General features: G+C 40.2%; 1 protein-coding gene across 12 annotated transcripts in view; it reads left to right on the top strand.

Moving 5' to 3' along the window:
* The window catches only part of LOC135112088 (potassium voltage-gated channel subfamily KQT member 1-like), a 220795-nt gene that overhangs the window by 90208 nt on the left and 108087 nt on the right, over positions 1–22500 (top strand). For all 12 annotated transcript variants that reach the window (XR_010274055.1, XR_010274056.1, XM_064026040.1 and 9 more), the window contains one exon: positions 6960–7151. Coding sequence is in view for 10 of the 12 variants with exons in the window: in XM_064026040.1 (XP_063882110.1) it covers positions 7018–7151 (134 nt within the window). In the remaining 2 variants the exon portion in view is untranslated. The remainder of the gene's footprint in view (positions 1–6959; positions 7152–22500) is intronic.

Genomic DNA, 22500 nt, shown 5'->3' with positions numbered 1-22500 from the left:
ACTTTTTTTCATTTTCGTGATTTACTTTTTTTCGATTTGTTTTTCCCTTTCGATTAATTTTTCCTTTTCTCGATTTGGTTTTCCCTTTCTCGACTTACTTTTCCCCTTATATTTAGGTTTTCCCACCTCTTGATTTACTTTACTTCACTCACTCAATTTAGTTTTCTCTCTTTTTCGATTTACATTTCCCTTTCTCTTGCTATACTTCTTCCTCTCTTGATGTCCTTTACCATCTCTTGATCTCTTAGTTCACATATAAATAAAAACCCACCCACGCTATTCATATTCTTCATTCTTCATTTACTCTCATCTACTTCGCAAACAAAGAAAATTCACCAGAGTTACCGTGTTGTGCGTTATGCCTCTTCATTTAACTTTTTTCCCCCTCCCTACCCAACGCGTACACTCAAAGGTCACGCGAGGGAGGAGGAGAGGAAGAGCTGGGGAGGAATTAGAGCCTCGCGTGTGACCTGATACCGTGACGAGGGCGTGACCTGTGCTATTTTTTTAGATTACATGTCAGGATTACAGGCTGCAGGTCACTCCTCATGCCTGGCTCACCTAACTCAGCCTTATCTTAAAAGCTTTTCGTCTTATTTTAGAGGGAGTGCAAAAGACGTGATTTTTTTTCTTTTTTTTACGAGTTGAGATTGTAAGCACGAACTGTTTCTTGTTCCTTCATGATGTGTGTGTGTCTGGTTGTCTGTCTTTCTGTCTGTTTGTGTGTCTGTTTCGCTTTGTCTTTCTTTGTTACGTTAATTTTCTTTGTTACACAAGGAAGTGTCAAAAGAGAAAGTTTTTCTTTTAATTTTGTAATGGTAAACACGGTTGATTTTTTTTTTTTCTTATGATTGTCTAGTTGCCTGTCTTTCCGTTTACTCACCTGTCTCTCTCTCTCTCTCTCTCTCTCTCTCTCTCTCTCTCTCTCTCTCTCTCTCTCTCTCTCTCTCTCTCTCTCTCTCTCTCTCTCTCTCTCTCTCTCTCTCTCTCTCTCTCTCTGCCTCGCTTCAATTTCGTTTGCTACACTTCACTTTCCGTTCATAACTTTTCTCTCTCTGTTATGTGCACAAGCTTCTCCAGAATCATTCTTATTTCTTCCACTTCATGTCTTTACATTTTTCTTTTCGGTTATCTCTCATCTTCCTCCACACACACGAACCTTTCATCTATTTCTCCTCATCCATACTTCCTTCTCTTCTTTCTTCTATTCACACACACACTCGCTCACACACACACACACACACACACACACACACACACACACACACACACACACACACACACACACACACACACACACAGAGAGAGAGAGAGAGAGAGAGAGAGAGAGAGAGAGAGAGAGAGATTTTGTAAACACTAAGACACGCTCCCCTCCCCACTAAAAAAAAAAATATGAATAATGGCTAACACACACACACACACACACACACACACACACACACGATTGTAGTTCAAGTTTAGTGGCAACAAAACGTCTTTACTGGCTTGTTACGTTAATTGAATCATTTAACTATTCCTGCAGAACATAGATAGCTGTGTGTGTGTGTGTGTGTGTGTGTGTGTGTGTGTGTGTGTGTGTGTGTGTGTGTGTTTGTCTTTGATGATGGGGGAATATCTCTCTCTCTCTCTCTCTCTCTCTCTCTCTCTCTCTCTCTCTCTCTCTCTCTCTCTCTCTCTCTCTCTCTCTCTCTCTCTCTCTCTCTCTCTCTCTCTCGTTATCTTATACCATCTCTTATTATTAATTACATTACCATCACTTCTTTCTTCTTTCTTTGAATTCCAGTACTTTTTTTTCCTTCTTTCCTTTTTCTTGTTCCTTTCATTCCTTCCCTTTCTTTTTTTATTCTTACGTTATATTTCCTCTTACATAACGTACGTATTTATCAGTCTTTATTAACACTATTTTTCTGTATTCTATTTATTTTCCTCCCAGCTCTTATCCTGAAAAAAATAAGTAAAGAATTCCCGCCATTCCTCGTTGACTCACTAAAAAGCAAAAATTAAAATGGTCTTTTCATTTCATTCTGAATTACGTACTTTTACAAAGGAACCAAATATTTAAAAGTCAGGGGGAAAAAAAGGCAGTTTAATATAACCCCTTCTTATGCAGAGGTTTTGAAAAATTTCGCGTTCCATGATCACCACTAAAAAAAAAAGTTAAAGAAAAATATACACTTGATTTTTACAACGTTTTAGCTTTTTTTCATCCTTAACTTTTTTTTTTTTTTTTTTTCAGAGTCGATGTGTGTGTGTGTGTGTGTGTGTGTGTGTGTGTGTGTGTAAAGGCTTTGTCTATATGCAAAACATACATACACGCGTGCACTCACCCCTACGATCGTTTTGAACTCCAGCCACCACTAAAAAAAAATGGAAAAAAAAGAAAAATTGGGAATAAAAAAAAATACGCCCAAGTGCAAATCCTTTAATCTACCCGGAAGAAAATTTGGGATCCCGTTTTCTTTCTACTAGGTATCACGTGACCTGAGAGAGAGAGAGAGAGAGAGAGAGAGAGAGAGAGAGAGAGAGAGAGAGAGAGAGAGAGAGAGAGAGAGAGAGAGAGAGAGAGAGAGAGAGAGAGAGAGAGAATACGTATTAAGTTCGTGCAGATTCAGTCTCTGTTGTTTTTTACCTTACAAAAAGGAACGAATGAAAAAAAGGTTTATTTTCGTATTTGGACAAAACGGAATGAAGTGGTGAGGCTGAAATGGAGCGAAGAGGAAGAGGAAATGTGGGACGAGGAAATGGAGAAATAAACTTGAATACATTAACAAGGAAATAAGCATCAAAAAGCATAATCCCATGTATGAGAGAGAGAGAGAGAGAGAGAGAGAGAGAGAGAGAGAGAGAGAGAGAGAGAGAGAGAGAGATGCGTGACCTTCCCAAATTATTAAACTGATTTTTCGTGATTTTCTTTCATGCGTCATATTTTCTACTTTGCCACCGGAAGTGTTCATCTTGCCTTCTTTCCTTCCTTGACCTTCAGTCTCACACGACCCCCTTGTACCTCTGTGATCACCGTGCATAGAAAGGTACGTTTTTATTCATCATTACCACCATCATCATCATCATCATCATCATCATCATCATCATCATCATCATCATCATCATCATCATCATCATCATCATCGTCGTCGCCGTAGTCATCGTCATTATCGTTCATTATTTTTTTAGTATCTATCACTTTATTTTATTTTTTTTTATCTCTGGATGATTCGTAAAAATTGAAGTTCATGTGTGTGTGTGTGTGTGTGTGTGTGTGTGTGTTTGGAGGGTGGATAGGATAGATATTTGTTTTACTCTTCCTTCTTTTACTCTTTATTCTCTCTCTCTCTCTCTCTCTCTCTCTCTCTCTCTCTCTCTCTCTCTCTCTCTCTCTCTCTCTCTCTCTCTCTCTCTCTCTCTCTCTCTCTCTCTCTCCACCATCCCCTTCCCTCCCTCCCATCCCCTTCCTCCCATTCCCTTCCCTCCCTCTCTCCCTCCCTCCTTCCCTCCATCCATCCACTCCCAACCTCGTCTCCTCCCTTCCACTCCCTCTCCCTCTCTCCCTCTCTTTCGGGACTCCAAATAGAAGAAGGCTACACATCAGGCCTGAAATGGAGTGACTGCCAAGTAGGGAGGTGGAGGAGGGCAGTGTTAATTTCCTCAATGAGTGGAGGTAATTGGGGATCGTTATGTGTGCAGGAGGTATGTGAAGAATTCTCAAGGTATTTTGTGATTTTCCCTTCCTCATTTTCCTCTTCCTCCTCCTCCTCCTCTTCCTTTTCCTCCTCCTCATTCTCCTTCTCATCCTCATCCTCATCCTCCTCTTCCTTCTCTAACTTCCTTCTTTTCTTCACTCCTGTTTCTCTTCCTTTTTTTTCTCTCGTTTTTCATACTTCTTACTGCACTTCCTCGTTAATTTTTTTTTCAGTCTTCATCTTCTTAGCTTCTTTCTTGTCTTTCTGCTTTTTTCACATTTCTTCCCCTCTTTTCACTATTCTTCTTTTGTCTTTTCAACAGTTTTTTTTTCTCCTCTTTCCTCTTTCTTGCGCAGTCCTTTGTGTGTGTGAGAGAGAGAGAGAGAGAGAGAGAGAGAGAGAGAGAGAGAGAGAGAGAGAGAGAGAGAGAGAGAGAGAGAATGAATCCTTCCTTACCTACAGACCCATGGCTTAAATATATGAAACACGACTGTAAAAATCTAAAATAGTATACCTCGTACTACTTCTACATAACCTACTTTCACATATCTCAGTGTTCACTTACAAAAACTTAAATGTTAATCTTTTTTTTATGCTACTCTTTATCTATGCTCAGTTATTGCTTTTTTTTTGGGGGGGGGCGCTTTGGGGGGGCTAATGAATACTGCAGCGGTAGGCCCCATTGTGCTAGCTCGCCTCAATATTGGAGCATTAATTCGCTATATTGATTTGGCCATTTTCCTGAGCACTGTTCCCGCAGGAGCATTGAATATTAAGCAGCTCTCCTCGGCGGTCTTCATCTTACTCTGCTTAAATTTCGTGTTTCATATGCATATTCTAATTCGCTTTCACGTAACATCGAGGGCCTCAATGCATGAAATTTCCTGCTACCTTCGTGTTTTTTTTTCTTTTTTTCCCCTTTTTCAGTTCGTGTTTAATTTTGTTGCTTACTTTTTTAGGCATTTCCTCTTTTCCTTTTTTATACTTTTTTTTACTTTTTTGTCTTGTTATCTTTTCGTTCCTTTCGTTGTTTTTGGTCCCTTTTTTATGTTTTTCTTTATTTTTCCTTTTTTTTTGCATTTGTCTATGCTTTTTTATTAAACTTTTTTGTCTCGTCTTTTTTTTTTGATACATTTTGCACTGATTTTGTCATTTTGCACTGATTTTGTATCGCTTTTACTTTTACACTTGTTTTTTTTTTGGCTTTTTTACACTTTATACCTTCTTTTCAGATTTCTTTTACATTTTTCTTTCTAATCACTATTTTTTTTTACTCTCTCTCTCTCTCTCTCTCTCTCTCTCTCTCTCTCTCTCTCTCTCTCTCTCTCTCTCTCTCTCTCTCTCTCTCTCTCTCTCTCTCTCTCAAAATTAGATCATGGTTGGTCTGGTTGGCGAGACCAGAAAGTACTCAAAATGGTAGAAAAATTACTGTCCTCTGGTTTCAAATAATGTATCTTTGTTTTAAATCTCATTATTGACTCTTAAAATTTCCATATGCATCGTTTTTTTAATTTTCTTCGTCCAATATTGGGTCAGGTTAGCTCGGGCCAGCTCATGCATAGAAACATTCCTGAGGTCACACCGGAATTAAGGTCACCTTGTGCAATCTAATCTGACTGTGTGGTTAACTTCTCTACTGCTTCAGAATTGGCTTAGTCTGTTTATTAGCCCGTTTCGTTTATTGTTTATTTAAATTGTTCAGTGTGCGTGTTGTGTTTAGTTCGGGGATTTTAATATTCAGCTTTGAGTGTGTTACTTGTAGGTGTATTTTGTTTTTCTTTTTATTTATTTATTTTTCTTTTTTTTTAGTCTAACCCTTTATTTTTTTAAACTTTTAATCAAAGTTTCTGCGTTTTTTCTTTATTTTTTATAGCATTTTTTTTCTTTTTTTCTTTTTGTCATGTTTTATGTCTATCCCTCTATTCCCCTACTTTCCTTCCTTTCTTTCTTCCATCCTTCCTACCCCCATTTCTTCCTTTCCTTCCTTCTTCGTCACTTTTTTTTTCATTCCTCACTCTTTCCTACCTTCCTTTTCCTTTACATACTCCTCCCTCTCTCCCTTCCTCTCTTCCTCTCTCCTTCCTTCCCGTCCTTCACTTTCCTTCCTTTCACATCTTTCCTCCTTTCTCGTTGTCAGTAGCTCATCCCACCATTAATGTTGAATCCTGGTGAAGAGGTGGTGAGGAATGAACCAAAATAACCTGTTTTTTTTTGCAATATGATCATCTCTTTCTTCTCGTGAGTATCCAGATTTAGCTTATTTATAGAATCTTTGCTGCTGTGTTTTGTTTTCTGTGTTGAATCAAAGCGGAGATATTAATGAGCTGGGAAAAGTTTGTTTGCATTGAATTGTTTGTTATATTGTTTGTAGAAGATGTAGTGATTCATTCATCATTTTTAATTGGAAGTTGTGATGTGTCTTCATTTATACATTTTTTAGAACATTGTTGGAGTAATGGTGGTGGTGGTGGTGGTGGTGGTGGTGGTGGTAGTAGTAGTAGTAGTAGTAGTAGTAGTAGTAGTAGTAGTAGTAGTAGTAGTAGTAGTAATGATTCTCTCTCTCTCTCTCTCTCTCTCTCTCTCTCTCTCTCTCTCTCTCTCTCTCTCTCTCTCTCTCTCTCTCTCTCTCTCTCTCTCTCTCTCTCTCTCTCTCTCTCTCTCTCTCTCTCTCTCTCTCTCCACTGCCTCCTCGTTCTCCTCCTCCTCCTCCTCCTCCTCCTCCACATTATCTCCTTCCTCCTCTTTCTCATTTCATTACCCTCTTCTCCCTCTCTTCTCTTCATCCTCTTACCAGTTTTTTTCCTGCCTCTCCCCTCTCCTCACTTCCGCCCTTATCTCTCCTCTTCCTCCTGAGCATGACAACAGTTATTATCACAAACATCACTCACCTTCACACTATCTCACTGGTACATCTCTCTCTCTCTCTCTCTCTCTCTCTCTCTCTCTCTCTCTCTCTCTCTCTCTCTCTCTCTCTCTCTCTCTCTCTCTCTCTCTCTCTCTCTCTTCTACACTAATAGTAGTTTACGTATCTGTACTGGATAGAATAAGTGTTTTCATCATTATAACGAGAGAGAGAGAGAGAGAGAGAGAGAGAGAGAGAGAGAGAGAGAGAGAGAGAGAGAGAGAGAGAGAGAGAGAGGGGCACTGGGAAAACTGACAACACTAATACTCTTTGTTTTTGCCATCCTACTGACAAAACACAAAAACACACTACGTATAATAAGCTATCCTGTTACTGTTTCCTTCTTCAAATTAACCTTTGTTGTTTTCTTCCTCCTCCAGCGGGCATGACTTCCGTCGGTTAGGTCGCGTGGGTGGGTCGCGCCTCCACCAGCCCAGAATGAGCCTCCTAGGGAAGCCTCTCAACTATAAAACCTCACGCCGGGACGTCCGCTACAGGAAAACACAAGCCAGAGTCTACAACTTCCTAGAGCGGCCGCGGGGAGTGAAGGCGGTCATCTATCATATGTCCGTGTGAGTACCGAGTGTGTTGTGTTGCTGGGTTTCTCTCAGCGGGGCTCCCTATTCAGAAACTCTCTGTTCCCTCACCACGACTATTTTCCAAGGCCACAGAGATCATTAGTCGTATTCTCAAGACTGTTTCTCCTTTTGATGATATAGAAAGCTTGTCAATCTGCCACTAAAACTGTAAAAACACCTTTAAAAACTCGTGTAGCCTTAACTAGAGCCTTTTGAAAGTAGTGGACGTGCGGCGCAGAAGTGTTTTAGAAGCGGTCCTTAGTGTTGTGAGCTAGTGAGGAGTTCCTGATAGTTTATTTTGTGTCCGCATGAGTACCCTGTGTGTCCTGTGTGTCCTGTGAGTACCCTGAGTTTCCCTCTTCTGTCTTTGGTGTGTTAGTGTCACAAGTGAGCGGGAGTTCCTGGTGGCCTCACTAATATACTTCCTCTACTACGTGTCAACAATTGTCAATAATTTTGCTATTTGTTGACGTTTGAATGTGGTATCGCTGCCACTGTCTGATGGTCTCACTCGCTGATTGGTCTACACATTCCCGTGCCGCAAATGTAATGTATTGTTACCAAAACTATTGAATTATAAGATATCAGATTATTTCTATTTAGATAATTCTGTTCCTCGCAATCAAATAAGGGTTTTTGAACGAATGCTGCGCTAGTTTGCCGCACGTTTCAAAACACGACAGGAATACGTGGATCAATTAGCTTCAGTGGCGGTGTTACAATGTTCGCGTGTCATCAGGTGGCAAAATGACTGTGACTGACGTGTTGAGCAGAGCATGTTTTGGTGTGCAATTATCCTGATTATTTGGGGTGGAGTGATCGGTGTTTTAACGCCGTGTCAGCGAGGTCACGTGGCTCGAATGTGTGTGTGTGTGTGGAGGTCGTAATCGTGTTATTGATTGTATTTTATTTTATTTTTTTCATTTTTTATCATGTGGTTCCAGTCTTGGAGTGACGAAACTGAATTTTAGCAACAAATTGACTGTCAGCATCCGTGTTTGCGACAGTATTTCGTTCTAAGTGCTTTCTATTTGTATTGCTAAGTGTCCTTTTACTGCTCTCCCTTAAATGTATCTTTTATCTTTTATTTTTTTTTTTTTTTTCACTCTTACATAATTTTTTTTCTTCGCAGCTACTATTGCCCTGAAAGCATAATGGAAGTATGGATTCGCATTTTTCTTTGTCGCGGGCTTCTCTATGCATTTGTTTGTCGCGTGACCCACATAATCTACCATTGTCCTCATTCGCAAACGAGTAACATTTGTCAAATCTTCATTGCCTTCGCTCGCTAACAGTTAACTCCTCGCTCGTCTTTTTTTATCCTGAAATAAGCCAACTTAATCCATCCAAACCAGACGTCGCATTCTTCTGGCGTCCAATAATAACAAAGAGGAAGGAAAATTGTCTGGTATCGCATACATTTTAGTAAGTGAAATGTAGGTCAGTCTTATCTTAGAGTTTATTGTGAGATTGAGATTAGACAAGAGCCGTGATGGAAAGTGAAGTGGTCCTCGTAAGAATGGAAAGCGAGAGGTTGAAAAGGGTAAGAGGAGAGAACTATGGGAAAGAGGAGAAGGACGATGACCGAGAAGAGAAATAGGACGAGTGAGAGCAATTGACTTTAAGAAATACATGAAAAGAGAGAGATCTTAGAGAGAGAGAGAGAGAGAGAGAGAGAGAGAGAGAGAGAGAGAGAGAGAGAGAGAGAGAGAGAGAGAGAGAGAGAGAGAGAGACTACGCTAATAAAAGAAGTAAGACTATAACACAATGCTCCCACACATAACGCAGTAATTACATCAACAGTTGTTTTCATTCAGGATATTTCATTATTTTCAGTCTCTTATTTGCTTTCCTGCGTTAAGTACATTCACACAAATAACGCGTTAGAATCCTTGTTGTGCTTTTAATTAGGATGTTATAATGGGTTATGAAAAGAAGCAGAAAGATTTCATCACTTAATTATGGCTTGAGAATATGCTTCATGCTACTCACTCTAAATAATGTGTTGTTTTAGTCCTTTAGAAATGCTATTATTCAGAAACCATGGGGTAGATTATATAAAAAAATCTTGTTTCTTAATTAAGACGTAAGAATATTTTTATACTTGTGAAGTTTAATAATATAGTCTTTTAGTCTTTTATGTGCAATCATAGTGAGGATGATGATGTTGATGATGACGGTGGTAGAAACAACAATAACAATGATAGTAACAGTTATCATAGCAACAACAAAAACAACAACAATGCTTAACACTAATTTCAATCCGGTGGAAAACGCAGCCTTACCAAATGCAAACCTTGATGACAAAAGAATAATACACTATGAGAGACAAACTAACCAAATACCAAGACTAATAATAATAATAATAATGAATACTTTTACTAGACTTCACATAAATGCTAACACTAATGTTCATCAAAAAAAAATAAATAAATAAATAAAATGAAATAAAATAAAAATAGCAAGTAAAGTAAAAGATGCAAGTATACAATAGACTGGTCTGCGAATACTGTTACTAAAAAACCATTACTCCCTGGTCCAGTTTGCGTTGTAGGGCAAAAACCAGCGGGTCCTTACCTCCCTCTCACCAGAACCCTGCTGTGTTTTATGAACGTTTTACAGAAAGGCGCCTAAACACTACACACTTCAAACATGTAGCAACTGCCCGCTGTTAATGTTTCCCCGAGGCGAGAATCAGGTCAGGTTATGTACTGAGGACCCAATATATTGATCCACTGTGAAGGTTTCTGTGGTGGGGGGAAGAAAGAATCATTGCACTAAAACAGGTAATTACATGTGAAAGGTGTTGTATATGTTTTTGAATAGCGGTTTCCGATATCCTAAGCCATTTGACTTTTTATATCTTTATCTTGGTGTGGTTTTCTTCGTTAATGTAAGGAAAAGAGGAGATTACTGGTTGGTTAAGGTTTTTTTATTTATCTTTTTTATTTATTTTGTTTTACTTTTTTATATATTTTCTTATTCTTCTTTTTTTTTACTTATCTAAGACAGAGGACGGTGTTTTCTAATGCCTGTATGCTTTATCTCCACTACCTTCAGCTGTCTTTAGTGGAAGTCATTTGAGTTTTATGAGTTTTTTTTTTTTTTTTAAGGTTTTAGTAAGAGTTTAACAATAATTCTACATCATCAGTGGGGAAAGCATCCATGACACTTCGGCTAATCACTCTGGTGGGCCGCGGGACAGTCCTGGTGAGAGAAGAAAGCGTTAAAACAACAAGCGAACAAGTAATGGACGTTTGCAAGTTTTTTATTTATTTATTTATTTTTTATTTGTTGTGGAATTTTTTTTCATCATTGGCAGGAAAGTGTTTTATTTATTTATTTTTTCGTGTATAGATTTACAGTATCCTAAGTTTTATTGCAGAATTTTTTTTTTTTCATTTGTAAAGAAAAAGACACACCATTGGAATATAATAGGATTTTTTTTCTTTTTTTTTTTTTTCCTTTAATGGCGATTTTCAGTAACCTAAGTTTTTGTATATATATTTTTTTAAACAATTATAGAGAAAAGAAAAAAAGCATATTGCCAGGAATGTATTAAGAAAGCCTTATTTTACTATTTTTCAATGATGATTTTCAACATCTTGGTATAGTCACAGTACTAAGTGATGTTGCTTCAAACGAAAAGAAAAAAAATGAATGAGCTGCGACTTCACTTGGCATCCCGACTGTACATCATTCACTCCGCTTTTTTTTTTTTTTTATACTTTTAATAGAATTTCGTTTATCTTCTCTTGTGACGAGACGAAAGCCGCCATCGACCGGAACGTGTTAAGACAGCGAGTCATCCTTTTATTTCCTGGCCGCGGAGATAAGCCGAGACTAATTCCGTGGCGGGCAACGACTCGGAAATTATGAAGTTGGCCAACCATTTCCGATTAAAGAAAATGGAAGCGTGAGGGCGTGATGAAGAAAAGGGAAGAGAGCAAAGCAAAGAAAATGGGGAAAGGAGCGTCATAAGGAAAATGGAAGAGGTAGTGAACGGGATTTCGTCCTAACGACATAAACGAAATGAGTCTGAATTCCCTTCCAAGATAACGAGTAAAGAGTGTCGTAAAGAAAATGGGGTTTATGTCTTCTTTTAAGGCGCATCAGTTCTTGTTTCCCTGGTTTAGTGGAAGAGTTTGTGCGTGATGTTGAGAAATGAAGCTCGTATGAAAAAAAGTAACTTGCTTTTATCGGTATTACTTGTCTAGTAGTAGTAGTAGTAGAACCAATAGAAGCCACTGTAGTAGTAGTAGTAGTAGTGACGACAATAACTCAACATCATCACATCGCACATGTCTCCGTATCTCCATGCACTAAACAAAACAAAACCCGAAATAAAACACGCCAGAAGTCCCATGCACCACTGGGACACCAAAACAAGGCTTCCCTCACACCAACACCACGATATACACAACCCCAAACTTCCCTTATCCTTACATTTACAGCCACCGCTATGAAAAGCCGAGTCCCTTCTAGAATAAAATACGTCCTCAACACACTCACGCCCACTCTAACACTACAACGCCCCTTTCAGGCTTCCCCCCATCCCCCAGCCACCACATCCCTTGCGTCCTTTCCAGCAGACAAGATTCTAGTAAGAGTAGAGCGTCCCGCAAGTCAAGTACCCGTGCTGCGCTGAGGAACCTTTGATGTTTTCTTGCCAAAGTGAGATGCAGGAGTGGGTGAAATGGAGTTGGCCACGAGTAGGGAGAAAATTAGGTTAGTGTGTGGAGAAGCGTTCAGTTTTGTGGTGGGGGTGTTAATGGTGGTACTAATTGTAGTGGTGGTGGTGGTGCTATTTTTGTTGTTATTTTTATGATTTTATTGTTGCTGTTGTTGTTGTTCTTCTTCTTCTTCTTGTTGAAGGCCAAGTAGTAGTAGTAGTAGTAGTAGTAGTAGTAGTAGTAGTAGTAGTAGTGGTGGTGGTAGTAGTAGTAGTAGGAGGAGGAGGAGGAGGAGGAGAAGGAATATTTGTGGTGGTAGTTATGGTGACCATCAATGAACTAACTACAGGAACAACGTACGTAAATAAAACAACTACATTATTGTCTGCTGTACCCGAGGAAAATAACAGTAGCAGTAGCAGTAGCAGTAGTAGTAGTAGTAGTAGTAGTAGTTTGGAATAGTGGCTGAGAAAGTTGTAGGTAGTGGTGGTGTTGCTGGGAGGGGGGGAGACTGGGAGGACAACACGTGAGGGGTAATTTTGCTTAGTAATTATTCTCCAATTAGTTTAACAAGCACGTGCACACATCAAGGTAATGGACGCGCGCACACACACACACACACACACACACACACACACCGCCTGAGACGTGTGTGTGTGTGTGTGTGGGTGTGTATGCAATAACACCTCGTACATGGGTCCACACTTTGCCTGCGCACGTGAGTTAATTGGCGCACACACACACACACACACACACACACACACACACACACACACACACACACACACACACACACACACACACACAGAGAGAGAGAGAGAGAGAGAGAGAGAGAGAGAGAGAGAGAGAGAGAGAGAGAGGTAAGGCGTTATCCTCATGTTTCCTTTCACACCATTACTACGTCAGCAGGGATTCAGGTGTTCAGGTGAGGCTCTCAGTCAACGGCAGGTGAGGGAGTGTTACCTGCGCGGCGTTTTGACAGCAGTTATGAATAAGTCAAAAAGGACACAACGGTTGTCTTAATTACGCCATTAAAGTAGGTTATGCTCGATTACGTTAGGTTAGAGTTATGTCCCCACTCGACTCTCTTGCAGCCAGCGAGGTCACTAGCTTTGCATATAAAAGGTTAGGAATGACTCGAAATTATAGCGGAAAATTATTAAACGCCAATTTTAATTAAAGTCATTAACATACACGGCAGTGCGTACGATACCTGTAATTAACCTGCAGTGTTTTTATTATATTTTGGGGAGGCTTTTTTTTTTTGTTTGTTTTTTTTACCAGAGGTTAATAAAAATTAAAATAATTTAACTTCATGACGGCAGCTGGACAGGTGACGGTGTGTATTAAATCCTTACATTCTACACACACAATTCGTCCACATTCACTATAACTACACCTTGAAAGACTGAGTCACCGGTTGAAATTTTAGCGTTGCAAGAAAACTAAACAACGTCTCTTGCTTTCTAACTCAAACTCGTACCCAGACTCTCTAAGCCACTACACGGCACCAACAGACTCACGCAAAACACAAAAAATAAAACTAAACACTTTTACTATTGTCCCTACTCAAGAAGTGACGATTTCATATTATACCCTTGCTCTCCACACCCTAAGCTGCTTTTCAGACTCAAGACCACTATATTAACACCAATACACTCACGTAAACCACCAATAACAAAGAAAATTGAATGAAAAAAAAAACTACATATCTTTTATTATTCCTACTCAAGAGGTGATGATTTCCTGTCATATCCTTGCTTCTCACAACCTAAACTCGTGCCTAGTCTACACAACACCTACACATTCATGTAACACACACACACACACACACACACACACACACACACACACACACACACACACAGAGCACAAGGCAAAGAGAACAGGATTGAGTTGGAAAAATCTGCTTTTGTCTTGTATTTGCTCAAGAGGTTACAATTTCATATCAGACTCTCTAAGCCACTGCACAACAACACACGCATGGAACACACACACACAGGGAACAAGGCGGAATAAAACAGAGTTGAATTGGAAATCTTCGTCTTCTATACTTTCCAAGGAACTTACGGTTTTATGACCCACTGTTGCTCATTCCCAGGCAATTTAAACCGCTACAGAAACCACCTACATCGGCACATTCACGCAGCACACAAAGAAAACGAGGAGAGGGGAAACTGAGAAAAAAAATGGCCCTAGGATATCTGCATGCGCTTAATGGGAGCTGGCTTGCGTCATCTAATTTCCGTAATTGTAGTCCCCCTGCCTGGCTGTGGCGTATTATTCGTTGCAGCCACGTTGACGAAGAGCTCGTAATAACATCAGGGAACACTCCAGGCTTCCTAAATCAGGTCAGGGGCCGCCGGGGGAAACGAAAATTGTGGCGTCAGAGAAGGTCAAAGAGACGGAAGATTTCGTGTAATAGTGCACTCTTTGACCTGTCCGAGAGAGGGGGAAAAAAAAGAAAAAGAAAAGGAAAAAAGAAGTTAAGTCCCGGTAGCTGTGCATGCATGGGAAAGGTACGTACCGTGTGAGTTCGTGATGGTACAATAGGGCGTGTTTGTAAGGGTACGGTGCGTGGATGGTTTTTATGCATGTGTTTGTGAGTGTGTTCTTGTGTCTTTCCTTTGTTTTTTTTTTTCTTTGTGTGTGTGTGTGTGTGTGTGTGTGTGTGTGTGTGTGTGTGTGTGTGTGTGTGTGTGTGTGTGTGTGTGTGTGTGTGTTTGTGTTTGCACGTGAATGGCAAATATCGTAGGAGTGATGCCTTTATGTGTGTAAAGGGGAACGGAGGGAGAGAGAGAGAGAGAGAGAGAGAGAGAGAGAGAGAGAGAGAGAGAGAGAGAGAGAGAGAGTCACGAAAATAAAACTACAACTTTACTGAAAAAAAAGGTGTGCAAAGGAAATGACACAGGAAAGGGAGGAGTAAACGAGGAAAACGAAAGGATAAATAAACACGATGACAGAAGACGGGAAAAAGACAAGAAAACAAGGGAAAGAAGAAAGAAAGGACAGCAAGAGAAAACAAGAAAAGGTGGAGTAAACACGGAAAGTAAGAAACAGACAAGAGGAGAGAAAAAAGAAAAACTAAGACGAAAAAAAAGAAAAAAAAACAAAGGAATGAGAGAACTAGAAACAAAAAAGCGACAATAGATATAAATGGAAGACAAGAAGAAGAAAGAAGAATGAAGAAAAAGAAAAAGGGGAAGTTGAGGGAGAGGGGAGGGTGGTGATCAGTAGAGTAACCTCACTACCATTACCTTCTTCCCCTCTTCTTCGGCTCCCTTCCGCGTCCCTTCATCATCACCTTCGTTGACAGGTAAATAAGAAATAAGCAAGTAGATACACATGCAAATAATGAGTTAGTAAAGATTAATAGACCCACAGTGAATGGATGTCGTATTCCATTACAGTGTTGGAAAATAGATTATTACTGTGTCGTCACGCTCACAAACAAGATGTATGTGTGAATTACCATCGAGTTCTGGATTTCTACTTTGACTACGTGGCGCATTTGTTGATATATTTGCCTTTGTCACGTCAAGAGTGTGAGTGGTTTAAAACTTGCATCAGCTTTTCAGGCTTTAATAACTCTTTCAGTAAGATATACAATAATTCACAGCGCTAGAAGTAATGTAAGGAATGTTTGTGTCTGCAATAAAGAAGGGGATTAAAAGAATAGATTTATCCATTTCTAATTAGTATTATGTTTCGAAGCGTCTATAGAACAAGAAAAGATGTCTCAGAGTGGTTATTAGTTAAGGTAAGATGTGCCAAATAGCAGTTAATCAAAAGAAAAGAAAAATTAGTTTTCTTCTCAAACTTTCCAAAAGTTGAGTCAGTGATTTAAGCAGATTGTTTATGAAATTAACAATATTCAGGTACTTGACTCGCATGTGATTTAACTCTTTACTGCTATGGCCGCCCTTCCTTCGCCTCTCGACCAGTGCAAGAAGTGTTTGCATGGAGACGTAGGAAAAGAAAAGAGAGAAAGCAAAGTAATATTGTCTTTTTACGTTACGGAAATATTTACGAGAGCTTAGCACAAATATAATGTGTCAAAAGTTGATAGGTATTAAAGGAAACAAAACTTGTCTTGCAGTAAAGGGCTCATGTAGTGGGGAAAATTATGAATAGCTATATATAGGATGAAATTTAAATGTACGTGGTCTCCTACACCTGAGGGAACTTAATAAATAGCACGCCTACCTGTAAATTAAATTTGAGGTGTACTCGTCTATCAGAAAATCAGGAAGTGACTCTGTCCTTTCATTTTTCATCATTTCCAGCTGGTCCGTGCGTTCGTTCATAATTTGTTGGCAGTGGGGTGGAAATAATAAATTGCCTACACTCATACACGCAGTCCCCTAAAAGAAAGTAATTCGAAAAACAACATAATTAGAGGATTTCTACAAACAGTTTATGTGTGTCCTTTTAATTCTCAGGCTGGAGGAAGTGTCAGTTGTAATGGAGGTTAAAAATAACAACAACGAGGTCGAGGAAAACACAAGAGACTCTGAAGCCAACGCAGGAAAAGAAAAAACAATTGCATTCGTGATATGAGACGAAGGAAAAGAGACAACACGAAACGAACTAAATCTTTCGTCTGAAACATGAATTACAGTGGAGACTTCAAAATTAAAACTAAAGTCCATAAAAGTAACAATAGAAAAACGGATCCAATGATGAAAAATAAATATATATATATATATATATATATATATATATATATATATATATATATATATATATATATATATATATATATATATTATATATATATATATATATATATATATATATATATATATATATATATATATATATATATATATATATATATATATATATATATGTATATATGATTGGGAGACTTCTACAAACGGCTTATGCGCGTCTATTTGGTTTCAAGACTGGAGAGAGTATGCCAGTTTTAATGGAACTAAAAAAAAAAAAAGAAAAAGAAAGACTGAATCCAACGCAGGGAAGAAAAAAGAACACAATTGGAACTGTGATATGAGACGAAAGAAAAGTCTTAAAACGAAGCTAACCTAATCTTTTGTTTCAGTGTACCAAAGCCCTCTTCCTTTTCCTTCCCTCCCTCTCTCTCACCCTCCTTCACGCTTGTATGCCTCCCTCCTCTCCTTCGTGACCTCCAGGCGTGACCTTTGACCTCTTCTTTGATGGCTCTGACCTCTCCTGCTACGCATTTAGTTTCGAACTTGAGCCGAACTCAAGACTCGGACCCGAAAATTAAGTTTAATTGTATTGGGGGGAAGGATGTTTGTTTGTGCACCTCCTCCTCCTCCTCCTCCTCCTCCTCCTCCTCCTCCTCCTCCTGTTTATTGGATGCAGTTCAGTGTAATATAATAAAACTGATAAAGCTGCAAAGGATTATTATTATCGAGAGAGAGAGAGAGAGAGAGAGAGAGAGAGAGAGAGAGAGAGAGAGAGAGAGAGAGGTGGGGAAGGGGGAGGTAAAAACTATAACGATATTAAGGCGATTGGAAGCCCTCGCATGCTGACGAAGCGGGAGATGAGATTGTGAATTCTTGGGTGGCATTCGTCCGTTAGTTTCACCGTCAGTTGGTTTCATTTTTCAGGTAAATGGTAACCACGTGATAGGCAGAAGGTAAATAATGATACGTAGATAGGAAAATGAATAGTCTTTAATAATAGCTGAATAAGAACTTGATAATACAATACGTAAGATAAGAAAATCAATGGTCGCTAATAATAGATGAAATAAGATGGTAATGCAATACTCAGTTTTATAGATACGAAAAAAAGAAAAAAGAAAGAAAAGAAAAAAAGAGAAAAACCATTTACCGGCATATTTGTAAATGTTTTTTTTTCATTTCAAAAGGAAATATATAAACTTTTTCCATTTCCTCATATAAAAAAAAAACATGTACTTTCTGTTTGCAGTGTTTTTTTTTTTTTTTTTTTTTGTGGGGGTGAAGTCGTTATAGAAAAAGGAGAAAATATCAAAGTCAAACACACAACACACACACACACACACACACACACACACACACACACACACACACACACACACACACACACACACACACACACACACACACGTTCATGACCATTCATATACACCACAAAACAGGAAGGCAGCCAAGTAAGCCAGGCAAACATGTAACAAACAACTTCGGCTCGAGAAGAGGAGGGGGAGGAGGAGGAGGAGGAGGAGGGGGAGGAGGAGGAGGAGGAGGAGGAGGAGGAGGAGGAGGAGGAGGAGGAGGGGGAGGAGGAGGAGGCGGAGGAGCTAGGAAAAAGAGTGAAGCAAGTCGAGAAAGGAGATAGGAATTGAGGAAAGAGTAAAGAAGAAGAAAAGAAAGGAAGAGAGTTAGTAAACAGAGAGAGAGAGAGAGAGAGAGAGAGAGAGAGAATGCGTGTGTGCATGACTGACACACACATAGAGGGAAGGTAAGTAAAACATGGTATTGAAAGCTATGAGGGGGAAAGGAAGAGGGGAGCCCGGTATGAGGTGAGCTGAGGTGAGGGGGGGGTGAGGGAGGAAGTGTGTAGAGGCTTGCTGGTTGACATAATACCCTCCCTGACCGCCGCATTGCAGGTGGGCCTCTCTCTCTCCCATCAAAGGTTTCCGCAACACGCAAGCTTTTCACCAAAGATATTTAATCCACGTACGCCTGCCGCTGTTGACGATGTGGCTGGGAAAGCAGGGTGGAGCAGGAGGTGGAGGGCACTGGCGAAGGGCAGCAGAAGAAGGAGAGCAGCAGGAGGAAGGGAGCAAGATGGAGGGCACAGGAAGATAGCAAAGAAGGAAAACAGAAATGCAACTTAAAGTCAAGAAAAAAGACGTTTGAATAGAAAAGTATGTTGGGGAAAGAAGAGCAGGAAGAATAGGGCAAAGGGGAAGAATGAGGAGGAGGGAAGGAAAACGGAGAAGGCTGAGGAATGCTAAATAAAGAGAAGGATACTGGTGAAGAGAGAATAATGCTGAAGAGATTACGTACAGCAGAGGGAGAAGGTGGAGGGTATAACGAGAATACGAAGAAGATAAAAGGGAAAGTGAAGGAAGGTTAGAAATTTATGATAAAAGAGAAGACTATTGAAGGAAAAATACGTACACGTATGCATAAGAAAGAAGAGGGCAAGTGGAGGAGAAAGAGAAGGAGGAGGAAGAAGACATAACACAAAAAAATAAAGGGAGGATAATGCGAAGAAGACTGTTAAAAGAAAAATATTCATATACCGAAGGAAAGAAAAAAAAAAGAGAAAGCGGATGGAGGATTAAAAAAAAAAGTTGGAAAGAAAAAAAAACGGAGAGAAAGAAGGTTTGCGAAGAGAGTGGAAGGCGGCGAGAGAGAAGGAAGAAGAGGAGGAGGAGGAGGGGCTACGTGTTAAGAGGTTGTTTAAAAAGTAAAGGAACGTGATTTTACGGTAAAATAGCAAAAAGTGTTTAGAAAGAAATTACTTAAGCATCGTAAATGTAAAATGGAGAAAGAAAAAGAAAAATACATATAAAAGAGAAAAGAAGGCAAGGTAAAGTAAAGAAAAGCACTGTTATACACGTGAAACGGAGGAGATAAAAAATTAAAGAAGCGTAGTTGGTTATTAAAAACTAGAAGCGTTTAGCACTTTGAGTTAGGAATTGCTGTGAAATGAAATGATGTAGAAAAGGCAGGAAAAGTGAAAGAAATACACAAAAGAAATCAAGAATAGCAGATGTGGGAGTATTAAACGTACATTGAAAGGAAAGAGAGAGAGAGAGAGAGAAAATATGCTTATGATTGATTGGTTAACTGATTTGTTTTAGTACTATGACAACAAGATCAAATGGGGCAGAAGAAGAAGAAAAAAGTTGATGGTGATTTTGTTCTTGTAGAAGGAGAACAACAGCAATAACAACAATAACAACAACAACAACAACAACAACAACAACAACAACAACAACAACAACAACAACAACAGTATCTATGCCAATGGCCACAATAAACAAACAGTAAAGTCAAACTCACATCTCGTAATATCAGAAACACGCCAAACCATTATTAAGAGAAAAAAACAAAAAAAAACTCAAAAGACAGCACAAAACAAAAATATCGAGGAATCGTGTCAGAATATTGAGGAGTTCACTTATGCACCACTGTGAACTAATCGATAGGAGAAACACCCTTTAGAAAGACACCTGTGGAGGACCAATTAAGACCATGAAAACCATTTAACGACCACCATAAGAAGCCCAGGTAAAGGACCCAATAAAGATCCCCTTGAAAAATTCTTGAAGACCCCCTTGAGAACCCCTACAAGACCCTTGGAAAGGCCCTCTTTGTATCCATGACGTTCGGAAAGACCCCTTAAGGATATAAATCAACACACCCAGAGCATGAAGACCCCTGAAGACCCACTAACAAGGTCCTTCAAATCCTCCCAGACCCCCTAAAGAACCCATAGACCCCCAAAGGAAACCACCCCGTGAAGACCAAAGGCGCTTAACTTAAAAGTGACGTCACCAAATCTACGTCAAAATGGATCGATTCGTAAACGGTGCACTGAATAATGATTAAGCCTCCTCCTCCTCCTCCTCCTCTTCCAGTCGTAAAGTGCCGCGCATACAACGAAGGTGGAAAATATGCAGATGAGTCACACGCTAACTATTCTGAACCCTAGACACTGTGTTGGAATGTGGACCGAACCGCGTCGACTCAAGTTTGCATTCGCCTCCAGTGAGTGGTCTTGACGTGGGGAGGAGGAGGAGGGGGAGGGGAAGAGAAGGAAGAGGCGCCTCGCTTGGAATTGAAGTGATGGAGGGAAACACTTTGGAGGGAGGAGGAGGTGGCTGGTGGATAGAGATAAGGAGAGGGTAGGACGAAGAGGAAGAAGAGGAGGAGGAGAAGGAGGAAGAGTGGTATGAGTAGGAATAGGAGGAGGAGGAGCAGTAAGAGCAGCAGCAGGAGGAGGAGGAAGAGTAGGAGGAGAAGGAAGAGCAAAAGCAGGAGAAGGAGAAGAAGGAGGAGGAGGAGGAGGAGGACCAAGAGCAGGAAGAAGAGGAGGAGTAAGAGGAGGTGGAGAAAGTAAAGAAGGAGCAGCAGCAGCAGGAGGAGCAGGAGGAGGAGGAAGAGGAGGGTTTGCTGAAGCTTGGAAGATATTTGAGAGGTTTAGCTTTATTCCTCGTTCTTTTATAAGTCACATTTTAATACCGACTAAAGCTGTTTTATTTTCGGCATTGTCTTCTGTATTGATAACGCTGCATCGAGGAAAGTTATGTTATTACTTGTTACTTATATTCTCTCATCACACATCAACGCCACGTATTGCATGAGATATATGTAAAATGGGGAGGTTACTGGAATGCCACCGACTAGATAATAAATAGATAAAAAAAAAAAACACAGTTTTCCATTTTCGTTCCTGTTACTATTAATATTGGCGCACAGATGTTTTCCTAAGACCGCAGACGTTGCCACGACTTCACAAACATCATCTCAACTTCGTAAACACCGCCACCACCTCACAAACATATCGACAACTTCAAAAAAATATCTTAGCGAACTCACAAATAAACATCTCTACAATTTGACGTCCTCACTTCACAAACATCTCTACTTCACATCTCTACAACAAACTTCACAAACATCTCTACAACTTCACGTCCCTACAACTTCACAAGCTCCAAACGGCAGCCTCACCCGTTGGTCAGCTTTCACGTTATTGCTTTATCGAGACCCACCCACGAGTATTGCGCGTCTGGGAACTTAATAGCTACTCGGGGGAAAGAAAAAGTGAGTTTGTTTTAGGTAAGTTTGAGTGTGGAGGAAAGGAGTGGGAAGAGGGGGAGGAAAGGGGAGTTGGGGGAGAAAGACGAGTGTGCGACGGAAGTGGAGGAGGAAGAGCAGTAGGAAGAGGAGAAGAAGGAGGAGGTGTGTTTGTCTTGGCCCGAAGAGAAAGACAAAAGAAAGACGAGGAAAGAAGAGTGGAGGAATTAATGCTAATCTGGGGGAGAAAGGAAATAAGAAAACTGATGCTTCAGGCTTTAGAGAGAGAGAGAGAGAGAGAGAGAGAGGCCCACAAAGAGAAACATACACACAAGCAAGGAAAGCAAACACGCGAGGAGGCTGCGGCAACCTTACAAACAGCTAGAAAATGACGCAGACAAATAGAGAAGCGGACACAGAAAGAGCATGACAATAACCAGAGGCAGAGACAGACAAATAGAGACTGACAAAGTACCAGAAATTGAAGAAGAAAAAAATATATATATACTTCAGAGAGAGAGAGAGAGAGAGAGAGAGAGAGAGAGAGAGAGAGAGAGAGAGAGAGAGAGACTTCCCCCCTTAACTCCCTCTCTTCAGCTTCCTTCTTAACGATAATAAAGTGCGATAACTACATCACTTTTTCTTCATTTCCACGCTGATTCCCGCTTCGGTTTTTCCTGCGGGATTTGCAAGGCGTGTAATCCTGTTTTGCGTCCCTTCTCGCCTCCTCCCCCCCCCCCGCGTCCTCTCCTGCCGCTAATGGAGACGTGGGAGAAGCGGAAGGCGTGGCGGAGGCTAAGTGACGCCTTGCCGATCGAGTCTTGGAGAAGCGTGGGAGTAAGGGTTTCTCGTCAGCGTGTCCTTATGATGCCTGGCTTTGTCGCTTGATGGTTTAGGTTATGTGGATTGTGGGATTTGCTTGTGTTTTGTTAGTGTTGTTTG

This window comes from Scylla paramamosain, chromosome 23 (assembly GCF_035594125.1).
Source record: "Scylla paramamosain isolate STU-SP2022 chromosome 23, ASM3559412v1, whole genome shotgun sequence".
Taxonomy (NCBI): domain Eukaryota; kingdom Metazoa; phylum Arthropoda; class Malacostraca; order Decapoda; family Portunidae; genus Scylla; species Scylla paramamosain.
This window is presented reverse-complemented; position numbering and strand designations above follow the sequence as displayed.